Genomic DNA, 24321 nt, shown 5'->3' on the forward strand with positions numbered 1-24321 from the left:
TAAATAAATAATAATAAAAAATATGGCTCTACTAGAAAAAAAAGTCTTCTGTACAAAATCTGATGCTGTTGTATTTGGCACCATTGCTGGCTTTGAACAGAGGTGGTAAGGACAAAATATCAAAAAAATTAAGAAACTATATTTCTTGCCTTTAGGCAATTGTTGGCATCCCCTTGGACAGATATTAAAGTGTAATTTGTGTTTAAGTCAACTAGCATTTTATATCATTAGTAAATAAGACATAGGTGGATGTAAAATAAAATATATATTTATTTATTTATTTTAATTTTTATTTTTTCCAAATAATAGATTTTTAGTCTTAAGGAGCAGTGACTGATAGACTACGCATTACAGAGGGTTGGGAAAAGTGAGATGGAAGTGCATAAAAACACATTACTTAGTAAATAAAGTTAATCAGGAATGTCAGATAAAAGATAATATTTTCATTATTTGTTATAAAAATGCAAAAAACTTTTTTCATTAACATATTTACCAGGAAAATTTTGGAATATAAAAAAGTCACAAGTTATTTTATTTTTTTAAATTTATTTTTAAGGATTTATTTATTTACTTACTTGATAGAGTGAGGGAGGGAGAAAGTGCTGGGAGGGGGAGGGGCAGAAGGAGGAGGAGAGGGAAAGAGAGAATCCTGAAGCAGACTCCCCCCTGAGCATGGAGCCTAATCTGGGGCTTGACTCCAAGATCCCGAGGTCATGACCTGAGCCGAAATCAAGAGTCGGGCACTCAACTGACTAAGCCACTCAGGCACCCCACAAGTAATTTTATTTTATTTATTTATTTATTTATTTATTTATTTATTTTTAAAAGATTTTATTTATTTATTTGACAGAGATCACAGAGAAGCAGGCAGAGAGAGAGGAGGAAGCAGGCTCCCCGCTGAGCAGAGAGCCTGATGCGGGGCTCGATCCCAGGACCCTGGGATCATGACCTGAGCTGAAGGCAGAGGCTTTAACCCACTGAGCCACCCAGGCGCCCCCCCAACAAGTAATTTTAAAGGGAGCGGGCCATAGTATGTAAAGCCTCTTAAAGCCTAGCCACTGAAAATGTCTTTTAAAAGGAAAGTACTAGGTGCCCTTTCTCGCCTAGATTAGTTTTTTTATGTCTGTATGATATCTATGTGTGCCGGTTTGTTATTTTGTCTTATTTTCCTTTTTCCAAAAGAATTTGTGTTCCCTCTTCCTTTTGGCTGACCTGGGCCTCTGGAACCAGTATGGGGGTTGAGACACCTTTCTCTTTCCAGCAACAGGCCTGAGTGATATTGTAGGATACCTGATGGGTTCTTATTTCATCTGATTTTTCAACTTTCATCATCCAGTTTTATATTATAAAAACCCCAGCAGTATCACAAAACTGTCAGAATTTTGCTCTTCCAGATTATGTAGTCTTTCCTCTAGGCTCTGGATTCTCCATTCTTCCTCCAATTTGGGGGACATCTTAAAGAGAAAAAAATCCCTCTAATGGGTCTGATTGCAGCTTCTCAAGATTACTATTTCATTGTCTCAAGATTTGTGATTATCTTGACTTTTACTTGCTCCAGAATGTAAATTCCCTTTTCTTTTTTTTTTTTAATCTATTTTAACCATATGAGCCACCCAGGCACCCCTTTAAATCTATTTTAAATTACAGAACTGATATAGGAACACTAGGGAAAACCTATCTTATATGTAAGAAAAAATCAGCCACAGTCTTGTCATCCAGTCAGGATTGACGTTATCATTTTTGTGTGATTCCTTTCACAGTTTAGATGAGATGACAGAGTGTCTCTTCAGTCATGGGTTCATCCCACCCCAGCAGAGCCCTGCAGTTTCACCCTTTTGTATGTCCCCTGCAGCCCACTGGGGACCCTGTTTTCTGTCTCTCCAAATCCTTCTGCTTTTCATTTTCCAACCCCCAACCCCCACCATCTCCCATTCCTTTGCATTTGCATATGGTACCATACAGTCTGCCTATTAACTACCTATGCTTCGTGCCATATATGGGAGAAGGGAAAATAGGGTCACAGGTTTCCAAAGAAGAATTTAGGGACAAGAGGGGAAGGAAGATTGATGGATTCTCAAACCAAGCCCTGGGCAAGTTTCTAGAACAGATTAGTAATATGTGGTTTATAAGCACTTGAGTAAGAATTAGAAGCCTGCATGGGTTTACTGAGAAGAAGTGTGCCAAACTGACCTCTCTTTTTTGGAGTGTCCTGGACGTGCATTTTAAGGAACCATAAATTTAATGTATTATGGTTTCAGTAAAGCATAATAATAACAATAACAGCCACAATAATAATAATACAGATAAATGGAACCATGTTACTTCCTGCTCAAAGCCCTCGCAAGTGGTTTCTCACTACATTAAGAATAAAAATCCAGGGGCGCCTGGGTGGCTCAGTGGGTTAAGCCGCTGCCTTCGGCTCAGGTCATGATCTCAGGGTCCTGGGATCGAGTCCCGCATCGGGCTCTCTGCTCAGCAGGGAGCCTGCTTCCCTCTCTCTCTCTCTCTCTCTCTCTCTGCCTGCCTCTCGGTCTACTTGTGATCTTTCTCTGTCAAATAAACAAATAAAATCTTTAAAAAAAAAAAAGAATAAAAATCCAGATTCCTATATGATCTGGCTCTTGCCCTCTCATCCCCTGGTCTTTGTCTCCTCTCCCTCTTCCCCTTGTTAATTCTTTCCCAGCCTAACTGGCCCTCTTCATGTTTCTCAACCATGAATATGCCAAGTGTACTCAGGGCCCTTCAGGCTGGGGTGCTCATTCCTGAAATACTTGTATCACCTTCTCCCTGATTTAAGTCACTTCTGTTCAGGAAACCTTCCCTCCCAACCCTGGCTAAAATAATATATGCTCCCCTTATGCTGCTTTATTTGTCTCCAAACCCCTTATCATTATCTGTGAAATTTGTTGTCAAATCTTTTTTTTTTTTTCCAAAGATTTTATTTATTTGACAGAGAGAGAGAGAGAAAAATCACAAGCAGGCAGAGAGAGAGGGGGAGGAAGCAGGCTCCCTGCGGGGCAGAGAGCTCGACTCGGGGCTCGATCCCAGGACCCTGCTGGGATCATGACCTGAGCTGAAGGCAGAGGCTTTAACCCACTGAGCCACCCAGGCGCCCCTGTTGTCAAATCTCCGAACGGATTCTCTAACTATAGCCAGTGGGGTTGACTCTTATTAGCCTGCAGATTTAAGTCCACATTCCTTAGCATGGAGTTCAAGATCCTTTGCAATGTGGTCTCCATCTCACCTTCCTAGTTTTACCTCTAGCCTCATACTGCTTGTGTCACCTGCACCATCCTTCCTGCCTTACCCCAGCCCTCTCCTCCTGCCCCCCCGACCACACGTATTCTTCCTGCACTCACCCCCCAGTGTAATGGTTAGGAACAGGAACGAGGCAGAACTGTTTGAGCCTAGCTTCTCAGCCTACTACCCATGTGATCTTAGACACATTCTTTAATTAGAGTTCCTTAGTTTCTTCCTCTGTGAAAACAATATAACTGTCTTATAAGGTTGTAGTGAAACAAGGTAATGTTTAAGTGCCTGGCACAGAATTCGTGTTTCTCTTTCTTTTTGCTTCACTGACTGGACCATCTCATCTTCCATTCCTGAAACATGAAGGCAGTCACTCCTTAATTAGACTGGTGGATCATTGTCAATCTAGAGAATGATCTTCTGTGCCACACAAATCTACCATTGGCAGATTTTTTTCACAATATTTTTTTTTATCAGGTTCTTGGATGAAACATTGCAAGTGAACTAGTGTTTTTCCAGCTTAAGGTCACTCAGCTTGTAAGTGACAGGGTCTACCCAGGTCCACGTGACTCAGAAACTTCTCCTACTACCTGTAATGTCAATAGAACTGACAGCAGAGGAATAAACTGAGAGTTTGAATAACAGAATCTGATCTTGTTTTTATTGCAGTAATCTGAAATGGTCTAAAACAAACCCAATGTGTTTTTAGGATGCATTAACAGAAGTATAGTTAAAATCAAGAAAAATATTAGTCTGGAGCATAGAAGGCACTCAATCAGTGTTTTCTTGAATCAAATTGAGTTGTCAGGACACAGTTGGAATATTGTGTTCCATTCTTGGTGCCCCAGATTAAGAGTTGGTCTTTCAAACCAGATTTAGGGAGACTCAGCCAATGAACACTCTTGAAACCACATCGGATGAAGAAGTGTTGAAAGAATGTGGGTGTTGAACCCGGTTGGGGAATGGGTAGAAGGGTTGGAATAGACCAGCTTTTACCAAATATTTCAAGATCTGATTGAGGAAGAGGGGTTAACATGTTTTGTGAATCTAGACGCAGAACCAGGGCCAGCATTTATGAGGAAATTGATTTTTTTCCCCTGGAAGAAAGATGTTTGAAGTGTGCTTCCTAACAATAGAACAGCACAGTAGGTCTGGCATTGTTCACAGGGGTAAACTTCCTGTGATTGGAGATATTCAGATAGAATGTTTTATGGAGATATATGTATCAGGTGGGAGATTGGACTTTTCCAGCTAAAGAAAACTTGATTAATCTTCTTCTCTGTTTATTTTTATCTCAGGAGCTACATTGTAAATTTCCTGGGGCCAAGGATAGGTCCCTTTCTTCTATATCCCCCAAAGCTTCTTGACGATGATTCTGGTTTTTTATTTCTACGTCTTTTGTGTAAGACTTTTTTTTTTTTTAATAAACAAGTAAACCTTCTAATCTTCTGCCTTGCCTCCTCTACCATCTCCACCCCAAAACCCCAACAGTCTAAGCCTGAGATAGTGTAGATAAAAATGACAATATTCTCAACCTAAATGTCCCTCCAGTCAGTCATCTAGAATTTCTAAGACTTCTGAGTCTTCTTCCACATCTGTGGTGACATGCCCAAGGTCCCAGAACCGGATTGTGGCAGAAAAGGGCCTAGGAATCAGGCTTTCTGGCTCCCACCCTCCTCCTTTCCATTACTCCATTACACCCATGGGACACATTGTAAGATCCAGAAATTGATGGCTGGTAGCCTGCCTCCATGTTATTTTGATGAGGGGAATCCAGGACAGTTGCCGCTATTATAAATGATTGTGGCACTTTCCAAATCCGAGCTTTCATAACTTCATTCTGTTTGTTCTCTTGCCAGGTTCATATTCAGATATTGTTTTCATTTGGTGTCTGGGAGGGTTTTTTTGTTTTGTTTTTTTTTTTTGTTTTGTTTTGCTTTTTTTTGCTGTCAACTCTTTATGGGTAAGTGTTTGCTTATTAAGTTTTCTTCTGTGCTATAGTGTGAAAACATTTTTTTTCCCTTTTGGTTTTGTTTTGTGTGTTTTATGCTCAGTGACTGTTGTGGGATTGGGTAGATGAGCCCACATACAGATTTAGGTTGGTCCTCTGTGGGTGGTTTAGAATGTTTGTGACATTTATGGTTTGCAGAAGCTAGAGGGGTGGCCTGTTCCATACCCTCCTTGCAAGGATAGGTATGTCATGTGTTTGCCAGACCATACTTAGCTATGTGCCTTTGGAATTTTACCAGAACTTCTTTTTTTGGGACTGATTCTCCACACTTTTTGTCTTTAATCTGTAAACTATTATAATTTCTTGCAGCTTTATGAAGGATTTATATGTTGGATGGATTGTTGGGTAAGTAGAAGGAGAGAGAAAGAGAGGAGAGATTTGGGGAATCTGTGGTACGGAGTAGGATGCGGGGCGTGGGTCTTCCGCTGCCAAAATTTAAATACTCAGAGATTGATTTTTAAAAAGTGTTGATGGAGTCTAGGTGGTACTGCTTAGTTCAGTGTTTACACCTCTGGGTGTCTTGATAAGCCTTGTATCTCTAACATAAAGCACTCAAATGACCTAATGTAACTGCTTTTAATAACTAAGGATATTTTCCCTGCATTTTATGTAGCACACTACTCCTTCCATCCCATTGGCAAATGTGTCCAGTAAATAGTTCATGGTTAAACATCTAAAATGACAATAAAAACTAGAGTGATAGAAGTCATTGGTGCCTGACTTCTTATATTCAAGTAGTCACATGTTTTTCATTGCTGACTAGGATGCATGTTTAAAATACAGCTTCAGAGCTCAATTAGTAGAGACGGAGTTGGAGCAGAGATGAACATGTATTAAATTAACCTAGTCATTAGTTTTTAATTTAAATACTGTTCAGCTAAATAATTTGGCACCCGGTAAGTTTCAGTGGTGCTCTGCTGGCAGCTTAAGCACATCACTAATTATTCACAGGTTTTTGGTTTTTTTTTCCCCCCTCCTCTTCTCAAAGAAATGTGGAACCAGCAATTTATTGTGGTAAAAATATTTTCGTGCACTTGCTTTTTCTGTGAAAATATTTTTCGCACATGGATGACTGGTACTACAAAGTTAGCTTTCACCACCTTCAGGTCAATGCGTTTTAGAACATTTGGAATATGATACCCTTGAAATAAGAAAATTAAGTAAGGGAAAGAGCAGTCTGCAACAGCTTGTGGAGGGATGGGTTTGAGGCTCAAACTGAAGATTTTTCCTGTCATATGATTAAAAGCGGAGTGTTCTCTGAATCAGCCTACTCAGCTTTTTTGGGAGAAGGACTGACTTCCTACATTGTTCATTCCTCACTCCCCAACTTTACATGTGTCTTACTGTCACATATTAACCCATCTGTAGGAGTTTTGTGGATAGGCTGAAAAATGGTGAAAACAAAGGATCTGATGCATGAGGAAGATTTTTTTTTTTTTAAAGCAGACAACAGGACTTTGCCTGATTAAAAACCAGGGTTCTTTCTTCTGCATACAGAACATAGATGGCCGGCCCCTCCACTTACGTGAATACGGAGCAAAGTCTATAGGAAATAGTGGACAGAGATGGGCGTTGAAGTTGGTGTTGACCAGGATTCTGTCTCCCCAGTTGCAAACTCTTCACTGGCTTCCCGTCCTCCTAAAGCAATGATTTTCGAACTTGAACATGCATAAGAGTCACCTGAGGGTTTGTTTACACAGAGTCCCGGGATTATAGGGAGGTGCCTGGGAATTGCATTTCTCGCAGGGCCCAAGGTGATGCCAATGTTGCGGGTCCAGGCACCCCAGTCTGAGAACCAGGGATTGGAGAGAATTCAGTTGAGAGTTAGGCATGTAATAGAAAGTCCTTGATGAACTCGTCCTCTGCGTTTCTCTCTAGACTTATATCTTATTCCCCCCTCGAATAGTAAGCTTCAGCAATGTCAAACTGCTGTAGTTCATCAATATACATGTGTTATTACTCAAAATGAATTATCTGTGCTCTGCAGAGAGAGTGAGGGTGATTTAAAGAGTGAGGATGATTTTGTCTGTTGTACTAATCCATAAACACACATATACCAGTCCGTGAGCATCCCGATGCGGATGTGAGATGGAAGATGAGAACCTGCTGTTCCCTCGGGGGTCTCTTCCTGCTCGCCTCTCCTTGTGTAGTCAACTGATGGTGCTGAGGGGGATTCTAGTGTTAAACAGGCGTCTCTATATTACATGAGCTTTAAACACAAGCCCACCATTTCATCTGGTTCCTAACTGAAGAATCCACGACCCATTTCAAGACCAGAGGGAAAACTGTGAGCAGCTTGAGAGGTAGGACAATATTGCACGTGATGGGTGTTCTCAAGGATTTCAAGGGGTAATTTTGACTAAATATGATTTTGCCTTATATGCCCACTGTAGGGCTCATTGCTTTGTGGGATGAGTCTCTACTGTCTCTGCGTACTTATGCATCTTTCTTCTCCTGTTGTTGGATCATCCTAAGCTGAGACCAGATCTGTGTCACGTTCTTTTCATTTGGACCTTTGTGGAGAATGCTCTGAATTGGCTCACTCAGTGTAACAGTGTATCATCTATCATGGTATCTCATTTAATAAGGAGTCAATAAATACTTATTGTTGAATAAATAAAATAACAAAGGAACAGTGGAATTGGTTGATCTTATTAGAAAGCAGAAGATACAGACTTGGGATGCTTGGGTGGCTCAGTTGATTAGGCGTCTGCCTTTGGCTCAGGTTATGGTCCTGGGGTCCTGGGATTGAGCCCCACATCAGCCTCCCTGCTCAGGGGGAAACCTGCTTCTCCCTCTCCTTGTGCCTGCCCCTCACCCTGCTTGTACTCTCTGTCACTATCATTCTCTCTCTCAAATAAATAAAATCTTAAAAAACAAAGAAAGAATATACAGGGTCTTTTTTCTTCTTCTTCTTTTTTCCCCCCTTGAAAGACCATTGTGTTTCCTAAGAGACAATAAAACAGTGTTTTATTCAGCTTGTATCCTCTTTGCTTGGGACACTAATGGCACTTGGGCATTCATGTTTTGTTTTTGTTAAAATAAGTGAACTGGGGGAAGCTTTGAATCTGTTGTTTGCCCCTTTTATAAACTTAGAGTCACAGTGTTGCTATGGACCTCCAGAGATCCACTGGAAATCATAGCTTTTAAAGCAGGAAAACGCTTGGGGCACCTGGGTGGCTCAGACGTTAAGTGTCTGCCTTCAGCTCAGGTCATGATTCCAGGATCCTGGGATCAAGCCCCAAGACGAGCCCCAAGTCGAGCCCCAAGTCAGTCGACCCCTAAGTTGAGCCCCGTGTCGGGCTCCCTGCTTGGCAGGAAGCCTGCTTTCCCTCTCCCACTCCCTCTGCTTGTGTTCCTGCTCTCACTTTCTCTCTGTCAAATAAATAAAATCTTAAAAAAAAAAAAAAAGAAGGCAGGAAAACACTTATTTCCCTGTGGCAAAGACCCCATCACATTTCAATTCCACTGAGAAAAATTCTTAAGTTTAAAAATTGTAAATATTTTAACATATAGCTACATTTCTTTAAAAAAAATGGGGATCATTTTGTGTCATTTAATCATGAACACAAAAAATGGGCTTTTTATTTTATTTTAGTTATTTTTATTTTATTTTAGTTTTTCCATAAAGTATTTCTTTTTGTCCAGTTTCTTTCCTCATTTTCATGTGCTTATGTCCTTGAGCTTTCCTTCCTCAGGATGGACAGACCCTGCCTCTTTCCCCACTAGACTTTCTTCAGAATTCAAGCCTTTCATGCACACGACTAGCAGAACCTGAATCACACATGAAGCGGGACCTGCAAGGGATCTGGGTGATACAGCTTTTAGTGGTCCAGATTCTACATTTCAGGAGGTTGGAACAGGTCCTGAGTGAGCTAATCCACGGCATCTGCGGACGCCTACTGACGTTATGTGTCAGGCCTGGGTTTGAAGTGGGTTGTCATAGTGAGCCCAGAGTTCTGTAGCGAGCTCACTAGAGGACTTGCTGTAAATCCACAAAGAGATCACAGCATTTTGGCTTTGTGAGTTGAAAATGAAAGCAGTTGCTAACCACCTGCCTTAAAGCCTGCCCTGGGCCGTGTGTGTGTGCTGGGGACAGGAACCCATCCAAGAGAGGCAGTAATTACCACATGGAGCCTGGTTCCCATGGCAGCGGGTGTGAGGTCCCAGCCAGCCTCCCCAGAGCACAGCCATGACTTCGCTTGTGGGATGCGAGCTTCCTGCCTCACCAACTCAGAGCCTACAAACAACACTCCAGATTACTACCTGGAGAATCTTCCCAAAACCCAAATCAGATTATGTTACTCTCCAATTTAGTATTTTCCCATCCCACACTGTTTCCCACAGCATCAAGATAAGCCTATGCTTTTTAAAATGCCACGCACAGCCTCCCATGATCTGGTCCTATCTACCTCAGCCACCTCAAGTCTTTTCTCTGTTCCTTAAACTGTTTAACAATGAACTAGTCTAATTATATTCTAACTGGGTGGAACTGCTTACAATGACCCATGTACACCATGCTGCTTTAAGCCTCTGTGTCTTTACTGGTTAAACATCTTGGTTTGAACACCAGTTCCATGAAGTGTATAAGGATGTTGCTTAGTACAGTACCTGACCCAGAGAGGGTGGTGAGTGTGTGTTAGTTTTATCGTATGTGAGACAATAGGATGGTAAAGAAGGGCAAATGTGCTGTCTTTGGGACCAGATAGACCTGTTTTGATAGCCCTGATCTAGCACTTTATAGCTCTGAATCTATCGCGTATCATATAACCATCATGAGGGTCCACTTTCTATAAAGACTGATCACAGGCATGTGGAAGGATTCGAGATAGAGCATTTGAAGTGTCTGTCACATACCTGGCACGTTAGGTAGATGTCCAGTAAACAGTAGTTCTTGTCAGTCCTAGTATTCTACCCGCTGTACAGTCACTGTTTACTAGTGAGTATCACTAACTAATCAGGGGCTCAGAGTGTCACAGTCCCTCTAATTTTTTTTATTTTTAAATTTTTTTTTTTTTTTTTTTTTACTGGAGCAGTATTTTTTCAACTTGGGTAGCAGGAAATATTTTATTTGTTCATAGAACTGATTGGCATTCTTTGCTTTGGATTATCATAGCTTTGTGTTCCTCTGGCTACCAGGTGTGTGCTTAAGAGGCAGAAAAAAGAAAGGAAAACAAACAAAGGCCAAACCTGCTCTCTTGTTCCCTGGATACTCAGAACTAGAAGAAATCTTTTCCAGATGGTCTTTTGCCATCAACTACACCATTTTCCCCTCTCTGGTTAATATTTTTACGTCCATTTTCTACCAAGTTCAATTCAGTTCCTTTCTCCTACCCATTGAATCTTGTCTCCGTCATCAGCAGACTCATTAATCTGTTTAGTCTAGTGATAGTATAATTCAGAGATAATATTTAACATTCAGATAAGTGATGCCTGTGTGAATCTCATGTTTGAAAGATGCAATCAAATATGTTTATTGAAGAAATCTTATACTTGTAATTGTTGGTACTTGTCCATTGAGCTATACTTGTCATTTTTGAGGGAGAAGTCTTAGCCCTGAGGCCTTTAGGCCTGTAGACTGCCATTGAAATTGAACTTTTTTTTTTTTTAAGTTTATTTACTTGTTTGACAGAGAGAGAAATCACAAGTAGGCAGAGAGGCAGGCAGAGAGAGAGGGGGAAGCAGGGTCCTTGCTGAGCCGAAGCCCGATGTGGGGCTCGATCCTAAAGATCATGACCTGAGCCGAAGGCAGAGGCTTAACCCACTGAGCCACCCAGGCTCTCCCATATTGAACTTTTTTGTCCATGCACATTAAACTCCTCAGAAGGGGAGTCAGTCAGACTTTAGAGCTGTGATGTTACCTGACATTAGAAGAATATGCATACATACACACACATATGTGGATAGTTATACATAGGCACATATATATTTCTAACTCCAATTTTATGACATCTTGCCATTCATTAAATTTTAACTATATCTAGCAATCTCTTAGTAAAATTGAAAGAATTGATTCCCTTCCTAGGACAGTTATTGATCCAAGTGGAAGGGCTAGATGTCTTCTATCACCTAGCTAAAAATATATAAATTAATCTGTATGAGTACGTAGCTCATGAAAGGTATTCTAGAATAAATTCATATTCTGAAAGAGGAACCTGATTCTAGATTTAGAGGGCAAAATGGGAAAAGACACAGACAGCCAATCCACTATTTATTTGTTAAGGAGATGGAGGCTCCAAACACGTTTAAAGATTCACTCAAAGTCACAGAGCTACTTATTGGCAAGTTGGCATTTAAACTCAAGATGCCTGACTGTTGTATATTAACAGACTGACTTTAAATAAAAGTTGGCAGCATTTAGTAATTACTGAGAAATGCTCAGAAATGTTATTGTCTTTCACTCTCTCTCTCTCTCTCTTTTTTTCACAGTGACAGGAATGGTGTTGAAATAGTCTTAAATGAAGAACACATTGTACTTAATTTTATCCTTTTGGGCAAGGGAGACTTTAGCTTTCATGGCTCCTGGGGATGAAAGAGATAACGGGAGTGTTATTTCTTCTTCCTTTACTCATTCTTCCCTAGTAATCCACCCCCTCTTAAGAGAATAACATTGTTTCATAGAGATCAGGTGTCTATTTCTTTCCAGCTCCAAAAAAGCACAGGGATAAGATGTTTATGCAAAGGGAATTTCTGCTGTAATACATCCTTACTTCTTGGCGTAAGTACATTGGAAAGGAAGGATTCAGTGGGTTCCCTTATCTGTAGTCAAGAGATTTCCAAGCTCCTAAAGAGAAGAGCTAATGATTAAGTACAAAACTCTGTGTGTGTGTGTGTGTGTGTGCATGCATTTATTAAGTGTCAAGTATTCTTAGAGAGTTTCTGGTTTATAGAAATTTAAGGTCTATTTTTGCAAATTTATTTTGCAGACCTTTTCAGAGGCAATTAGATTTAATGTGGATTTTGGAGTTTTTGAAATAGTTAACAATGCTCCACAACTTCTGGAAAAGCAACTGAAAAAAATTCTACAAAACCAACAACCTCGAAATCCCATCTATGATGTCATAAGGAAAGGAAAGAATGATGTTAAACCTGTTCAGATGAATGACCCCTATGAAGATAAGACCATTAATATCAACTACAATATCATGGTAAGAAAGTATGTTTGAGTTTATATCTTGCTAGGTATATAAAACATTAGGATAAGACTAACATGAGGTTCCTTGGGCTTAACTTTCTGAAATTTAACTATATTTATTAAGTTTTATTGTACTTAAACTTAGTATTTGTTATTCTATCATCTTATTCATGTCAAATGGTCAATTTAATCTAGCAGTTTTGTTGATGTTAGATTTTCAATATGAGAAGATTCATATAAATCCCTTTGAATATTTAGGATATCAGGTTAATTTGGGGCAGCAGAAATATGTGTATCCTTTATAGTTTAGATGCATTCTAGAAAATGTGGGTATACAGTGAATTTATCTGGTTTGGGTTCTATCCTAATAAGCAGTTGGGAATTATGATTTCTGACCCTCAAGTTACACTATGTGACCCTGACCTCCCTGGCCTTAAATTCTACTCTTAGCTTCTGGATTTTGGATTTTGTCTCCTTAACATGAGGTTGAAAACAAAAACAAACAAACAAAAACAAGCCCAGGTTCTAATCTTGGCTCTTTAACTTACCAGCTCTGTGTTCTTGAACAAGTCATTTTGATGAACCTTATTTTCATCACCTGTCAGATGATTCCTTCACTACCTACTACTAGGTTTGTTGTGGATCAACTGAAAATAAAATGAAAGTTTAACATTTTCCATGATTTGAAGTGTCTGATGAAACTAGACTAAAATATGTTCAATACTTATGATATAGCTCTTTTCCAGCCTGAAAGTTCTTCAATGTTTCTTTTATCGAATTCCAGTATATTTCTTTCTTGTTTACTTTCATCAAATTAAATGTATTAATAATGATAAAAGTCTTTAAAATGCTTTTATAAATACTAAAAATAAAAAAACATGTTATATTTTGGCTTTTGTTTCCTTTGTCTTTGGAGACATATCTTGAAAGAAGTTGCTGTGGCTGATATCAAAGAGATTACTGCCTATGTTCTCCTCTAGGATTCTGATGGATTCCTGTCTCACACTGAGGTCTTTTATCCATTTTGAGTTTATCTTTGTGTACGGTGTAAGAGAGTGGTCGAGTTTCATTCTTCTACATATAGCTGCCCAGTTTTCCCAGCACCATTTATTGAAGAGACTGTCTTTTTTCCACTGTATATTTTTTCCTGTTTTGTCGAAGATTAACTGACCATAGAGTTGAGGGTCCATATCTGGGCTCTCTACTCTGTACCACTGGTCTATGTGTCTGTTTTTATGCCAGTACCATGCTGTCTTGGTGATCACAGCTTTGTAGTAAAGCTTGAAATCAAGTAACGTGATGCCCCCAGTTTTATTTTTGTTTTTCAACATTTCCTTAGCGATTCGGGGTCTCTTCTGGTTCCATACAAATTTTTGGATTATTTGCTCCAGCTCTTTGAAGAATACCGGTGGAATTTTGATCGGAATGGCATTAAAAGTATAGATTTCTCTAGGCAGTATAGATATTGACAAAGGAAACAAAAGCCAAAATAAACTTTTGGGACTTCATCAAAATCGAAAGCTTCTGCACAGCCAAGGAAACAGTCAAGAAAACAAAGAGGCAACCCACGGAATGGGAGAAGATATTTGCAAATGACAGTACAGACAAAAGATTGATATCCAGGATCTATAAAGAACTCCTCAAACTCAATACACATAAAACAGATAATCATATCAAAAAATGGGCAGAAGATATGAACAGACACTTCTCCAATGAAGACATACAAATGGCTATCAGACACATGAAAAAATGTTCATCCTCACTAGCCATCAGGGAGATTCAAATTAAAACCACATTGAGATACCACCTTACACCAGTTAGAATGGCCAAAATTAGCATGACAGGAAACAACATGTGTTGGAGGGGATGTGGAGAAAGGGGAACCCTCTTACACTGTTGGTGTGTATGCAAGTTGGTGCAGCCTCTTTGGAGAACAGTGTGGATATTCCTCAAGAAATTAAAAATAGAACTTCCCTATGACCCTGCAATTGCACTACTGGGTATTTACCCCAAAGATACAGATGTAGTGAAAAGAAGAGCCATCTATACCCCAATGTTTATAGCAGCAATGGCCACGGTCGCCAAACTGTGGAAAGAACCAAGATGCCCTTCAACGGACGAATGGATAAGGAAGATGTGGTCCCTATACACTATGGAGTATTATGCCTCCATCAGAAAGGATGAATACTCAACTTTTGTAGCAACATGGACGGGACTGGAAGAGATGATGCTGAGTGAAATAAGTCAAGCAGAGAGAGTCAATTATCATATGGTTTCACTTATTTGTGGAGCATAACAAATAGCATGGAGGACATGGGGAGTTAAGAGAAGGGAGTTGGGGGAAATTGGAAGGGGAGGTGAACAATGAGAGACTCTGGACTCTGAAAAACAATCTGAAGGGTTTGAAGAGGTGGGGGGGTGGGAGGTTGGTGGAACCAGGTTGTGGGTATTAGGGCACGGATTGCATGGAGCACTGGGTGTGGTACAAAAACAATGAATACTGTTATGCTGAAAATAAATTTAAAAAATGATTAATAAAAAAAAAAACAAAAACCATGTTATAGCATCATTTTGACGTTTGAACAAAGAAATATATTCTGAACTATAAAACACTATATAAATTATTACAATATTCATTCATGATAAAAACTCTCAACAAAGTATGTTTAGAGGAAATATACCTCAACATAATAAAAGCCACATGTGAAAAACCCACAGCTAACATTATCTTCAATTGGGAAAAATTGAGAGCTTTTCCTCTAAGATCAAGAAGAAGACAAAGATGTCCACTCTTACCACTCTTATTCAACATAGCACTGGAAGTACTAGCCATAGCAATTAGACAAGACAAAGAAATAAAAGGCATCCAGATTGGTAAGGAAGAAATAAAACTTCCACTAACTACAGATGACATGATACTATATGTAGAAAACCTTAAAGACTCTACCAAAAAACTACTAGCACTGATAAATAAATACAGTAAAGTTGTAGGATACAAAATTAGTATACATAAATCTGTTGCATTTCATGCAAGCTCATGCCAAATAAAAACTCATTAAAAAATAAATTGCTTAAACATGTTAAAGCCTACCCAAAATCAATAGTACACACTGTATATGGTGAAATACTGTAACCATCTCCATTAGATCCTAAGAAAAGAAAAAGTATATTTTTATTACTAATTCAAAATTATTTTAGACTTCCTAGACAAAGCTTAAACACAATAAATATAAATAATTACTATCAATTTGCAAGAGTAAGCTGAATTGTCTTTATTTATATATTAATAAATAAATGGTTTTAAAAACTGAAATATTACAATAAAATCTGTTAAAATTTGTATGTAAACTTAACATCTGAGCCATCCTCTCACAAAATCAAGGACTCCAGAATCCTCAAAATAATAAAAAAACCTGAACACCAAAATTAAAATATTGCACATGTTAGAAAATGACATAAAGCAATGATTTAGAAAAAAAGAAAATTTCAAGTTTGAGGAAATGCATTTTACTTAATTTCTTACCCATCTTATTCAGGAAAAAGACAAGTGGTCCAGTAAAATAATTGAAGTAATTCAACAAACTATGTACAAGAGAGTAATTAAAATGGAAAATGAGCAAACAAAAAGATGTTTAATAACACAAATGATCTTAAATATGCAAATGTAAGTAGAGCCAGAAACCATTTTTAAGACATTAAATTGACCTATAATATTTAATTTAAATTCAATTAGCCAACAAATAGTACATCATTAGTTTCAGAAGTAGAGTTTGATAATTCTTCAGTTGCATATAATACCGTACAGTACTCATCACATCACATGAAATGGGCCTATAATTTAAAAAAAATAACAACATCTAGTGTTAGTAAAATATTAATTCCTACAATCCCTGGGAATTAATCTGGCACAGTTGGTTAAAATTAAAAGTACTATGACTTATGCCTGGGAAGCCACTTTGGGATTTTTATCCCATACAAATAAATGTGTATGTATAGGAGCTGACTGCAGCACTGATGTCAGTAGTATAAACACATTATATGTTTATCAACTGAAGAACTGTGGAATAGCATATGACTATTAGAATGTGTTTAGGGACGCCTGGGTGGCTCAGTTGGTTAAGCAGCTGCCTTTGGCTCAGGTCATGATCCCAGCGTCCTGGGATTGAGTCCCACATCGGGCTCCTTGCTCGTCAGGGAACCTGCTTCTCCCTCTGCCTCTGCCTGCCATTCTGTCTGCCTGTGCTTGCTCTCTCTCCCTCTCTCTCTCTGACAAATAAATAAATAAAATCTTTTTTAAAAAAAAAGAATGTGTTTGCATGCAGAAAAATGAAATTGGATCATTTCCTTACACCACACACGAAAATAGACTCAAAATGGATGAAAGACCTCAATGTGAGAAAGGAATCCATCAAAATCCTTGAGGAGAACACAGGCGGCAACCTCTTCGACCTCAGCTGCAGCAACATCTTCCTAGGAACATCGCCAAAGACAAGGGAAGCAAGGGCAAAAATGAACTATCGGGATTTTATCAAGATCAAAAGCTTTTGCACAGCAAAGGAAACAGTTAACAAAACCAAAAGACAACTGACAGAATGGGAGACGATATTTGCAAACGACATATCAGATAAAGGGCTAGTGTCCAAAATCTATAAAGAACTTAGCAAACTCAACACCCAAAGAACAAATAATCCAATCAAGAAATGGGCAGAAGACATGAACAGACATTCCTGCAAAGAAGACATCCAGATGGCCAACAGACACATGAAAAAGTGCTCCAAATCACTCGGCATCAGGGAAATACAAATCAAAACCACAATGAGATATCACCTCACACCAGTCAGAATGGCTAAAATGAACAAGTCAGGAAAGGACAGATGCTGGCGAGTATGTGGAGAAAGGGGAACCCTCCTACACTGTTGGTGGGAATGCAAGCTGGTGCAACCACTCTGGAAAACAGCATGGAGGTTCCTCAAAATGTTGAAAATAGAACTACCCTATGACCCAGCAATTGCACTACTGGGTTTTTACCCTAAAGATACAAACGTAGTGATCTGAAGGGGCATGTGCACCCAAATGTTTATAGCAGCAATGTCTACAATAGCCAAACTATGGAAAGAACCTAGATGTCCATCAACAGATGAATGGATAAAGAAGATGTGGTATATATACACAATGGAATACTATGCAGCCATCAAAAGAAATGAAATCTTGCCATTTGCGACGACGTGGATGGATCTAGAGGGTATCATGCTTAGCGAAATAAGTCAATCGGAGAGAGACAACTATCATATGATCTCCCTGATATGAGGGAGAGGAGATGCAACATGGGGGGTTAAGGGAGTAGGAGAAGAGTAAATGAAACAAGATGGGATTGGGAGGGAGACAAACCATAAGTGACTCTTAATCTCACAAAACAAACTGAGGGTTGATGGGGGGAGGGGTTTGGGTGAGGGGGGTGGGGTTATGGACATTGGGGAGGATATGTGTTATGGTGAGTGCTGTGAAATGTGTAAACCTGGCGATTCACAGACCTGTACCCCTGGGGATAAAAATATATGTTTATAAAAAATAAAATTAAGTTAAAAAAAAAAAGAAAGAAAGAATGTGTTTGAACCATGTCTGTTGTCCTGATGAGATAGATGCTCATGTTATATAGTTCACTGGAAAAACCAAGTTGTAAATTAAAGCATGTAATATGATTCAGTTTTTATATAAAATAAATCCTACATAAGTGTTCCCCAAAAATCTATTGCATTTCTATACACTAAAAACGAAGTGGCAGAAAGAGAAATTAAGAAAACAATCCCATCTGCAGTTGCACTAAAATCATAAAATACCTAGGAATAAACCTAAGCAAGGAGAAGAAAGATCCATACTCTGAAAAGGATAAAACACTGATGAAAGGAATTGAAGAAGATACAAATGGGAAGATACTTCATGCACATGAATTAGAAGAACCAATTTTGTTAAAATGTCTGTGTTACCCAAAGCAGTCTACAGATTTAATGCAATCCCTCTCAGAATACAAACTACACTTTTCATAGAACAAATAACACAGAAATTTGTGTAGAGCCACCAAAGACCCTGCAGTTAATCTACAACAAAGGAGGCAAGAATATACAATGGAGAAATGACAGTTTCTTCAACAAATGGTGCTGGGAAAGCCAGACAACATCATGAGAAACAATGAAACTGGACCCTGTTCTTATACCAAACACAAAGATAAACTCAAAATGGATTAAAGACCTAAATCTGAAACCTGAAGAAAACATAAGCAGTAATTTCTTTGACTTTAGCCATGGAAACATTTTTTTAGGGATGTCTCCTCAGACAAGGGAAACAAAAGCAAAATTAAAATACTGGGATTACACCAAAATAAAAAGCTTCTGCACACAAGGAAAACCATCATTAAAACAAAAATGGGAGAAGATACTTACAAATAGTATATCCAGTAAGAGGTTAATATGCAGGCTATATATAAAGAACTTGACACTGGATAAACAATCCGATTTAAAAAATGGGCAGAGGACTCTGGAAAACAGTATGGAGTTTCCTTAAAAAGTTAAAACAACTACCTTATGATCCAGCAATTGCACTACTAGGTATTTACCCAAAGGATACAAAAATAATAATTTGAAGGGATATATGCATCTTAATATTTATAGTAGCATTATCAACAATAGCCAAATTATGGAACAAGCCCAAATGTCCATCGACTGATGAATGGATAAAGATGTGGAGTTTGTGTGTGTGTATTTATAGATATCATTCTAATATATTATCTAGTATATATATTATTCTAATATATTATCTAATATTCATATATTAGAATATTATTTAGCCATCAAAAATAATGAAATTTTGCCATTTACAACAATGTAGATGGAACTAGAGAGTATTATACTAAGCAAAATAAGTCAATCAGAGAAAGACAGATTTCACTCATATGTGGAATTTAAGAAACAAAACCAATGAATATAAGGGGGGAAAAGAGGGGCAAACCAAGAAACAGACTCTTTTTTTTTTTTTTAAAGATTTTATTTATTTATTTGACAGAGAGAAATCACAAGTAAGCAGAGAGGCAGGCAGAGAGAGAGGAGGAAGCAGGCTCCCTGCTGAGCAGAAAGCCCGATGCGGGGCTCGAACCCAGGACCTGGGATCATGACCTGAGCCGAAGGCAGCGGCCCAACCCACTGAGCCACCCAGGCGCCCCAAGAAACAGACTCTTAACTAAAGAGAACAAACTGATGGTTACTAGAGGGGAGTGGGTGGGAGGATTGGTGAAACAGGTGATGGGGATTAAAGAGTGCACTTGTGATGAGCATGGGGTGTTGTATGGAAGGGCTGAATCACTAAATTCTACACTTGAAACTAATATTACACTGCATATTAACTAACTGGAATTTAAATAAAAACTTGGGGAAAAAAAGTGGGCAGAGAATTTGAAAATACATTTTTCCAAAGAAGACAGACAGACGGCTAACAGACACCTGAAAATATGTCCAACATCACTAACTATCAGCAAAATTCAAATCAAAATTACAGTGAGATACCTGTCAGAATGGCTAGATTCAAAAAGACAAAAAATAGTAAGTGTTGGCGAGGATGTGCAGAAGATGGAGCCCTCATGCACTGTTGGTGGGAATGCAAATTGGTGCAACCACTGTGGAAAACATCATGGAGTTGCCTCAAAAAATTAAAAAACAGAATGACCATATGATCCAGGAATGCCATAGTGGGTATTTACCGAAAGAAGATGGAAACTAATTCAAAAAGGTACATGAATGCTTACGTTTATTGCAGCATTATTTATAATAGCCAGATATGGAAGCAACCCATCTGTTCATTGATAGATGAATGGATAAAGAAGATATGCTATATATGGCTGAATCATTCCCATGAAAAAGAATGAAATCTTCGAGATCTTACCATTTGCAACAATATGAATGGACCTAGAGGGTATAATGCTAAATGAAATAAGTCAGTCAGTGAAAGACAACTGTCATATGGTTTCACTCATATGTGGAATTTAAGAAAAAAGCAGACAACGAAAAGAGACAAAAAAACAGACTCGACTATAGAGAACAAACTGGTGGTTGCCAGAGGGGAAGGAGTGGAAGGGTGGGTGAAATAAAAATGATTAAGGGTACACTTACTGGGATGAGTACTGAATAATGTACAGAATTGTTGAATCAGTATATAGTATACCTGAAACTAATATAACACTGTATGTTCATTATACTTCAATTTTAAAAAACAGACATAGGATCTGAATAGACATTTCTCCAAAGAAGATGTACAGATGACAAAAATGTATATGAGAAGATCCTCAACATTAATCATAAGAGAAATGCAGTCAATACTGGGAGATGGGGTGGCGAGTTGATGTGGAATGGAGAGTGACTGCTAATGGATATGAGTTTTTCTGGAAAGTGATGAAATTTTATCATGGTGATGGTTTGGGAATATACTAAAAACCATTGGATTATATATTTTAAATGAGTGAATTGTATGAAATATGAATTATATCTCAAAGTTATAATAAAGGGCAATGTGTATGTATACACACATCCACAAATCTCAATGAACTATTTCTACACACCTTTTAGAATGAGTAAACTATGCAACACACATTGACGATACCAAGTGCCAGTCAACATGCAGAGCATTTGGAATCCTTACATCGTTGATGAGAATTCCATTTTGGAAAACAGTTTGGCAGTTAGCTTTCTAAGTTAAGCATATACCATACTATACATCTGCCCTACTTCTGGATTTTACCAAAGAAAAATGAACAGTTCTGTTCACACAAAAACCTGTATGTGAAAGTCTGTAGTACCTTTATTTATATTCACCCAAAGCTGTAATAAACCCAAATTTCCTTTAAGTGGGGAATGAATGAAAAAAAGTGGTTCATCCATACAGTGGAGTAGCACTCAGCTGAAGAGGAATGAAGAGGAACGAACTAGCGATCCGTCTAAGAACATAGGTCAGTCTCAAATGCATCATGCTAAATGAAGGAAGCTATGTCCTATATTGATTCCACTTATATGACACTTTGGAAAAGGCCCAACTGCGAAGAACAAGTTGGTGGTTGCCAGGGCCTTGGGTTAGAGGGAGTCATTGAATGCAAAGTGGCAGAAGGAAGTTTGGAGGATGTTGGAACTCTTCTCTGTGATTCTAGTCATGGTTATTCAACTGTATTTGTTAAAATGTGTAGAGCTGGGTCCTAAAAAGAATGGATTTTTGCTGTATGTATGTTGTTTTGTTTTGTTTTTTTTAGTTTTAAGGAGTAAATAATTTTACCTTAGGTAAATTATTTCTGTGCTTTTCATAGGTATTTATTAAGTTGCCATTTTATGTTTGGCCAGATTGTTCTGGGTTTTTTTTTTTTTTTTTGGTCTTTATATTTTAGTTATTTGTAAACATCTTGAAGGGACATTTTGGCAGTCTGACTAAGACTTTTCATCAGTTTTGATTTTAGTCCTTTTAAACTTTTCATTCCATTTCATTTTGGGGCCAGATAGATACAAAGATATTCAAAAGGGGATGAGTTATCAGTGAACTGTTTATTAAGTAAATATTAGGCAAATTGATTTTTTATGACTGACTAGTCTTGACAACCTTTTAGTATTCCTCAAGGGGGTGCTAATATGTCTTAATATGCGGTCTGGTGTCTTTCTGGGACGCACTGAATGCATTGCTAATGAGAATCCAAGAGTTGTGTGTGGCTGTCTGTGTGTAGCATATGTGGAGGCCTCTTTGGAGTTTTTCTGACTACAAGATACACGTGTCCTTCAGATCTCACTCATAAGCAATAAGACCATCAACAAGATGCTACTGTTCAGGTGCTGGCTGCTTCCAAAGTTTCTTCTGTTTTTTCATTACCCAGAAGATAGTCTTTGGTCAGGGCCAAATGGATGTTTTGGGCTGAACAGAAGGAAAGCATTGTTTTCCAGCCATGGGGAGCTTAAGGACTTCATGCCACGTGCGAGCAGTGTTGAGCACAGGTGCACGCTCAAGAACATCAGCCCGTCAGATGTTGGCAGCGCTGCTCTGTGAGCCTTTCATCTCCTCACTGCAGTGAGCAGTGGGCTGTGCTGACTGAGGTTAATAACCCAGCACAACCCTTGCCTCAGCAGATAAGCAGCGGAAGTCCCATAAACGCCTTCACCCTTGCCTCACTGGGACATGCGCTGTACCAGTGGTTTTACTTATCCAGGAACTTTTGTTTAGTGTTCAAAGGACTGACATTCCTTAGATTTCTGGGGGAAAAGTGCATATAAGACAAAAAGAGAATCATTAGTAAAAGTTTGAGAATGAGCCGCAACTCAGTAACTCTTCCATGACTTTGTATGGTCCTCACAACCTCTAAATAAAATCTGAACGCCTTAATGTCATTGGAAAGAGCATCATAATTATGCCTGCCTGCTTCTCCAGCTGGCTTCCCGCCTTTGTTCTCTGGGAAAACCTTCGCTGTTTTCGTGCCCGGGTACTCTCCCACAGAAGCCCGAACTTGGGCACTGCACTCTTCTACTATTACTTATTGAATTATCTGTAAATTTCCTAAAGACACTTCCTTCCTTCCTTCCTTCCTCCCTCCCTCCCTCCGTCCCCCCCTTCCTTCCTACTTTACAACCGTCCTTCCTTCCTGATTTTATTTACTTGACAGAAAGAGAGGGAGCAGCGGGCAGAGGGAGAGGGAAGAAGCAGGCTCCGCACTGACCAGGGAGCCTGATAGTCTTCATCCCAGGACCCTGAGATTGTGACCTGAGCTGAAGGCAGAAGCTTAACTGACTGAGCCACCCAGGCCCCTCAGGGCCTTATCTTTCTTGCTAACCTTGGTATTCCCAAATAGTGCATGGGGATGTTAAACAGTTAACCAAATTTTCTAAAATTGGAGAGACAGGGGCCTGTCGTGACCACAGTGGTCTAATCAAGTGTTCTGGTTAGCTTTTTTTCTGTTTGTGATTTTTTTTTTTAATTCATTTTGCAACTATGCAAATACAGAAAGTGACTTTTTTTTTTTTCTCACATCTCTTCCTTCAATAGGTTACTTAACTTCTCTGGATTCAGTTTGTTAATCTGTAAATGGGGCTAATAGTTGATGCAGGGTTGTTGAGAGATTAAGCAAGTAGCGGAAGGCAAGCAATGGCTTCAAATGTGTGATTCCAAGGTCCTTGCTCTCTCTTGTGAAACAGAAGGTCGACGCAGGGCCCTGGATAATACTACTCTAGTGACTAGGTCTTGACTGTACTGAAAGGTGATTTTCTTTGACTCTTTTTCTTTTTCACTTGTCTTCTAATAGTGTCTCAGTCGTGAAGAAGGTATTGAGTGGATCAAAAAAGAAAGACTTCCAGCGTTCCTGGAAAGTGATTGTTACTTTGAATACAGGTATTGTAGTCCCATCAACAAACCTAGTTTTTAATTGCCTGGGTTTTTTTTTTTTTCCCACCTAAAATCATTTTTCTGTACTTTCTTAATAAAATCGTATACTTTTAAACCCACGGGAGTTTGTATCCCACCTGCTATAGTATGTGAGTGATAGAGCGTTTGTAAAAATCACTTAACTTTTCCAAAGAGAACTCACAGGGATAGTTCTTAATAAATGTACTTCAGCTGTGCTTCTTTGATAATTATGTTTTAAAAATTATCTACTTATGGGTATTAAGGAGGGCACTATTGCATGGATGGTGTGGTACACAAACAATGAATTCTGGAACACTGAAAAGAAATTAAAAAAAAAAAAATAAAAAAATAAAAATTATCTACTTGTGATAATGGTGCAGGCTGTTAAAAAGCAAATATGTCATGAAAAAGCATGTCATAGTGGATCAAGTTTTTCTTTTATATTTCCTGACTTATAATGTGTAAATACCTAGATATTCTGAAATTTTACTGAAATTTGACCTATCCTTAGAATCCC

General features: G+C 38.7%; 1 protein-coding gene across 2 annotated transcripts in view; it reads left to right on the forward strand.

Annotated features, from left to right (window-relative positions):
- The first annotated feature begins 7 nt into the window (after nucleotides 1–7).
- The window catches only part of RGS22 (regulator of G protein signaling 22), a 108898-nt gene continuing 84584 nt past the window's right edge, over nucleotides 8–24321 (forward strand). Inside the window, exons 1-5 of one of the 2 annotated variants that reach the window (XM_047728135.1) lie at nucleotides 8–105; nucleotides 4548–4651; nucleotides 5109–5212; nucleotides 12187–12408; nucleotides 23704–23789. In XM_047728135.1, coding sequence (XP_047584091.1) covers nucleotides 23–105; nucleotides 4548–4651; nucleotides 5109–5212; nucleotides 12187–12408; nucleotides 23704–23789 — 599 coding nt within the window. In that variant the 5' untranslated portion in view covers nucleotides 8–22. Of the gene's footprint in view, nucleotides 106–4547; nucleotides 4652–5108; nucleotides 5213–12186; nucleotides 12409–21173; nucleotides 21596–23703; nucleotides 23790–24321 lie in introns of those variants that run through there. The other variant, XM_047728136.1, reaches the window with a different exon arrangement.

This window comes from Lutra lutra, chromosome 4 (assembly GCF_902655055.1).
Source record: "Lutra lutra chromosome 4, mLutLut1.2, whole genome shotgun sequence".
Taxonomy (NCBI): domain Eukaryota; kingdom Metazoa; phylum Chordata; class Mammalia; order Carnivora; family Mustelidae; genus Lutra; species Lutra lutra.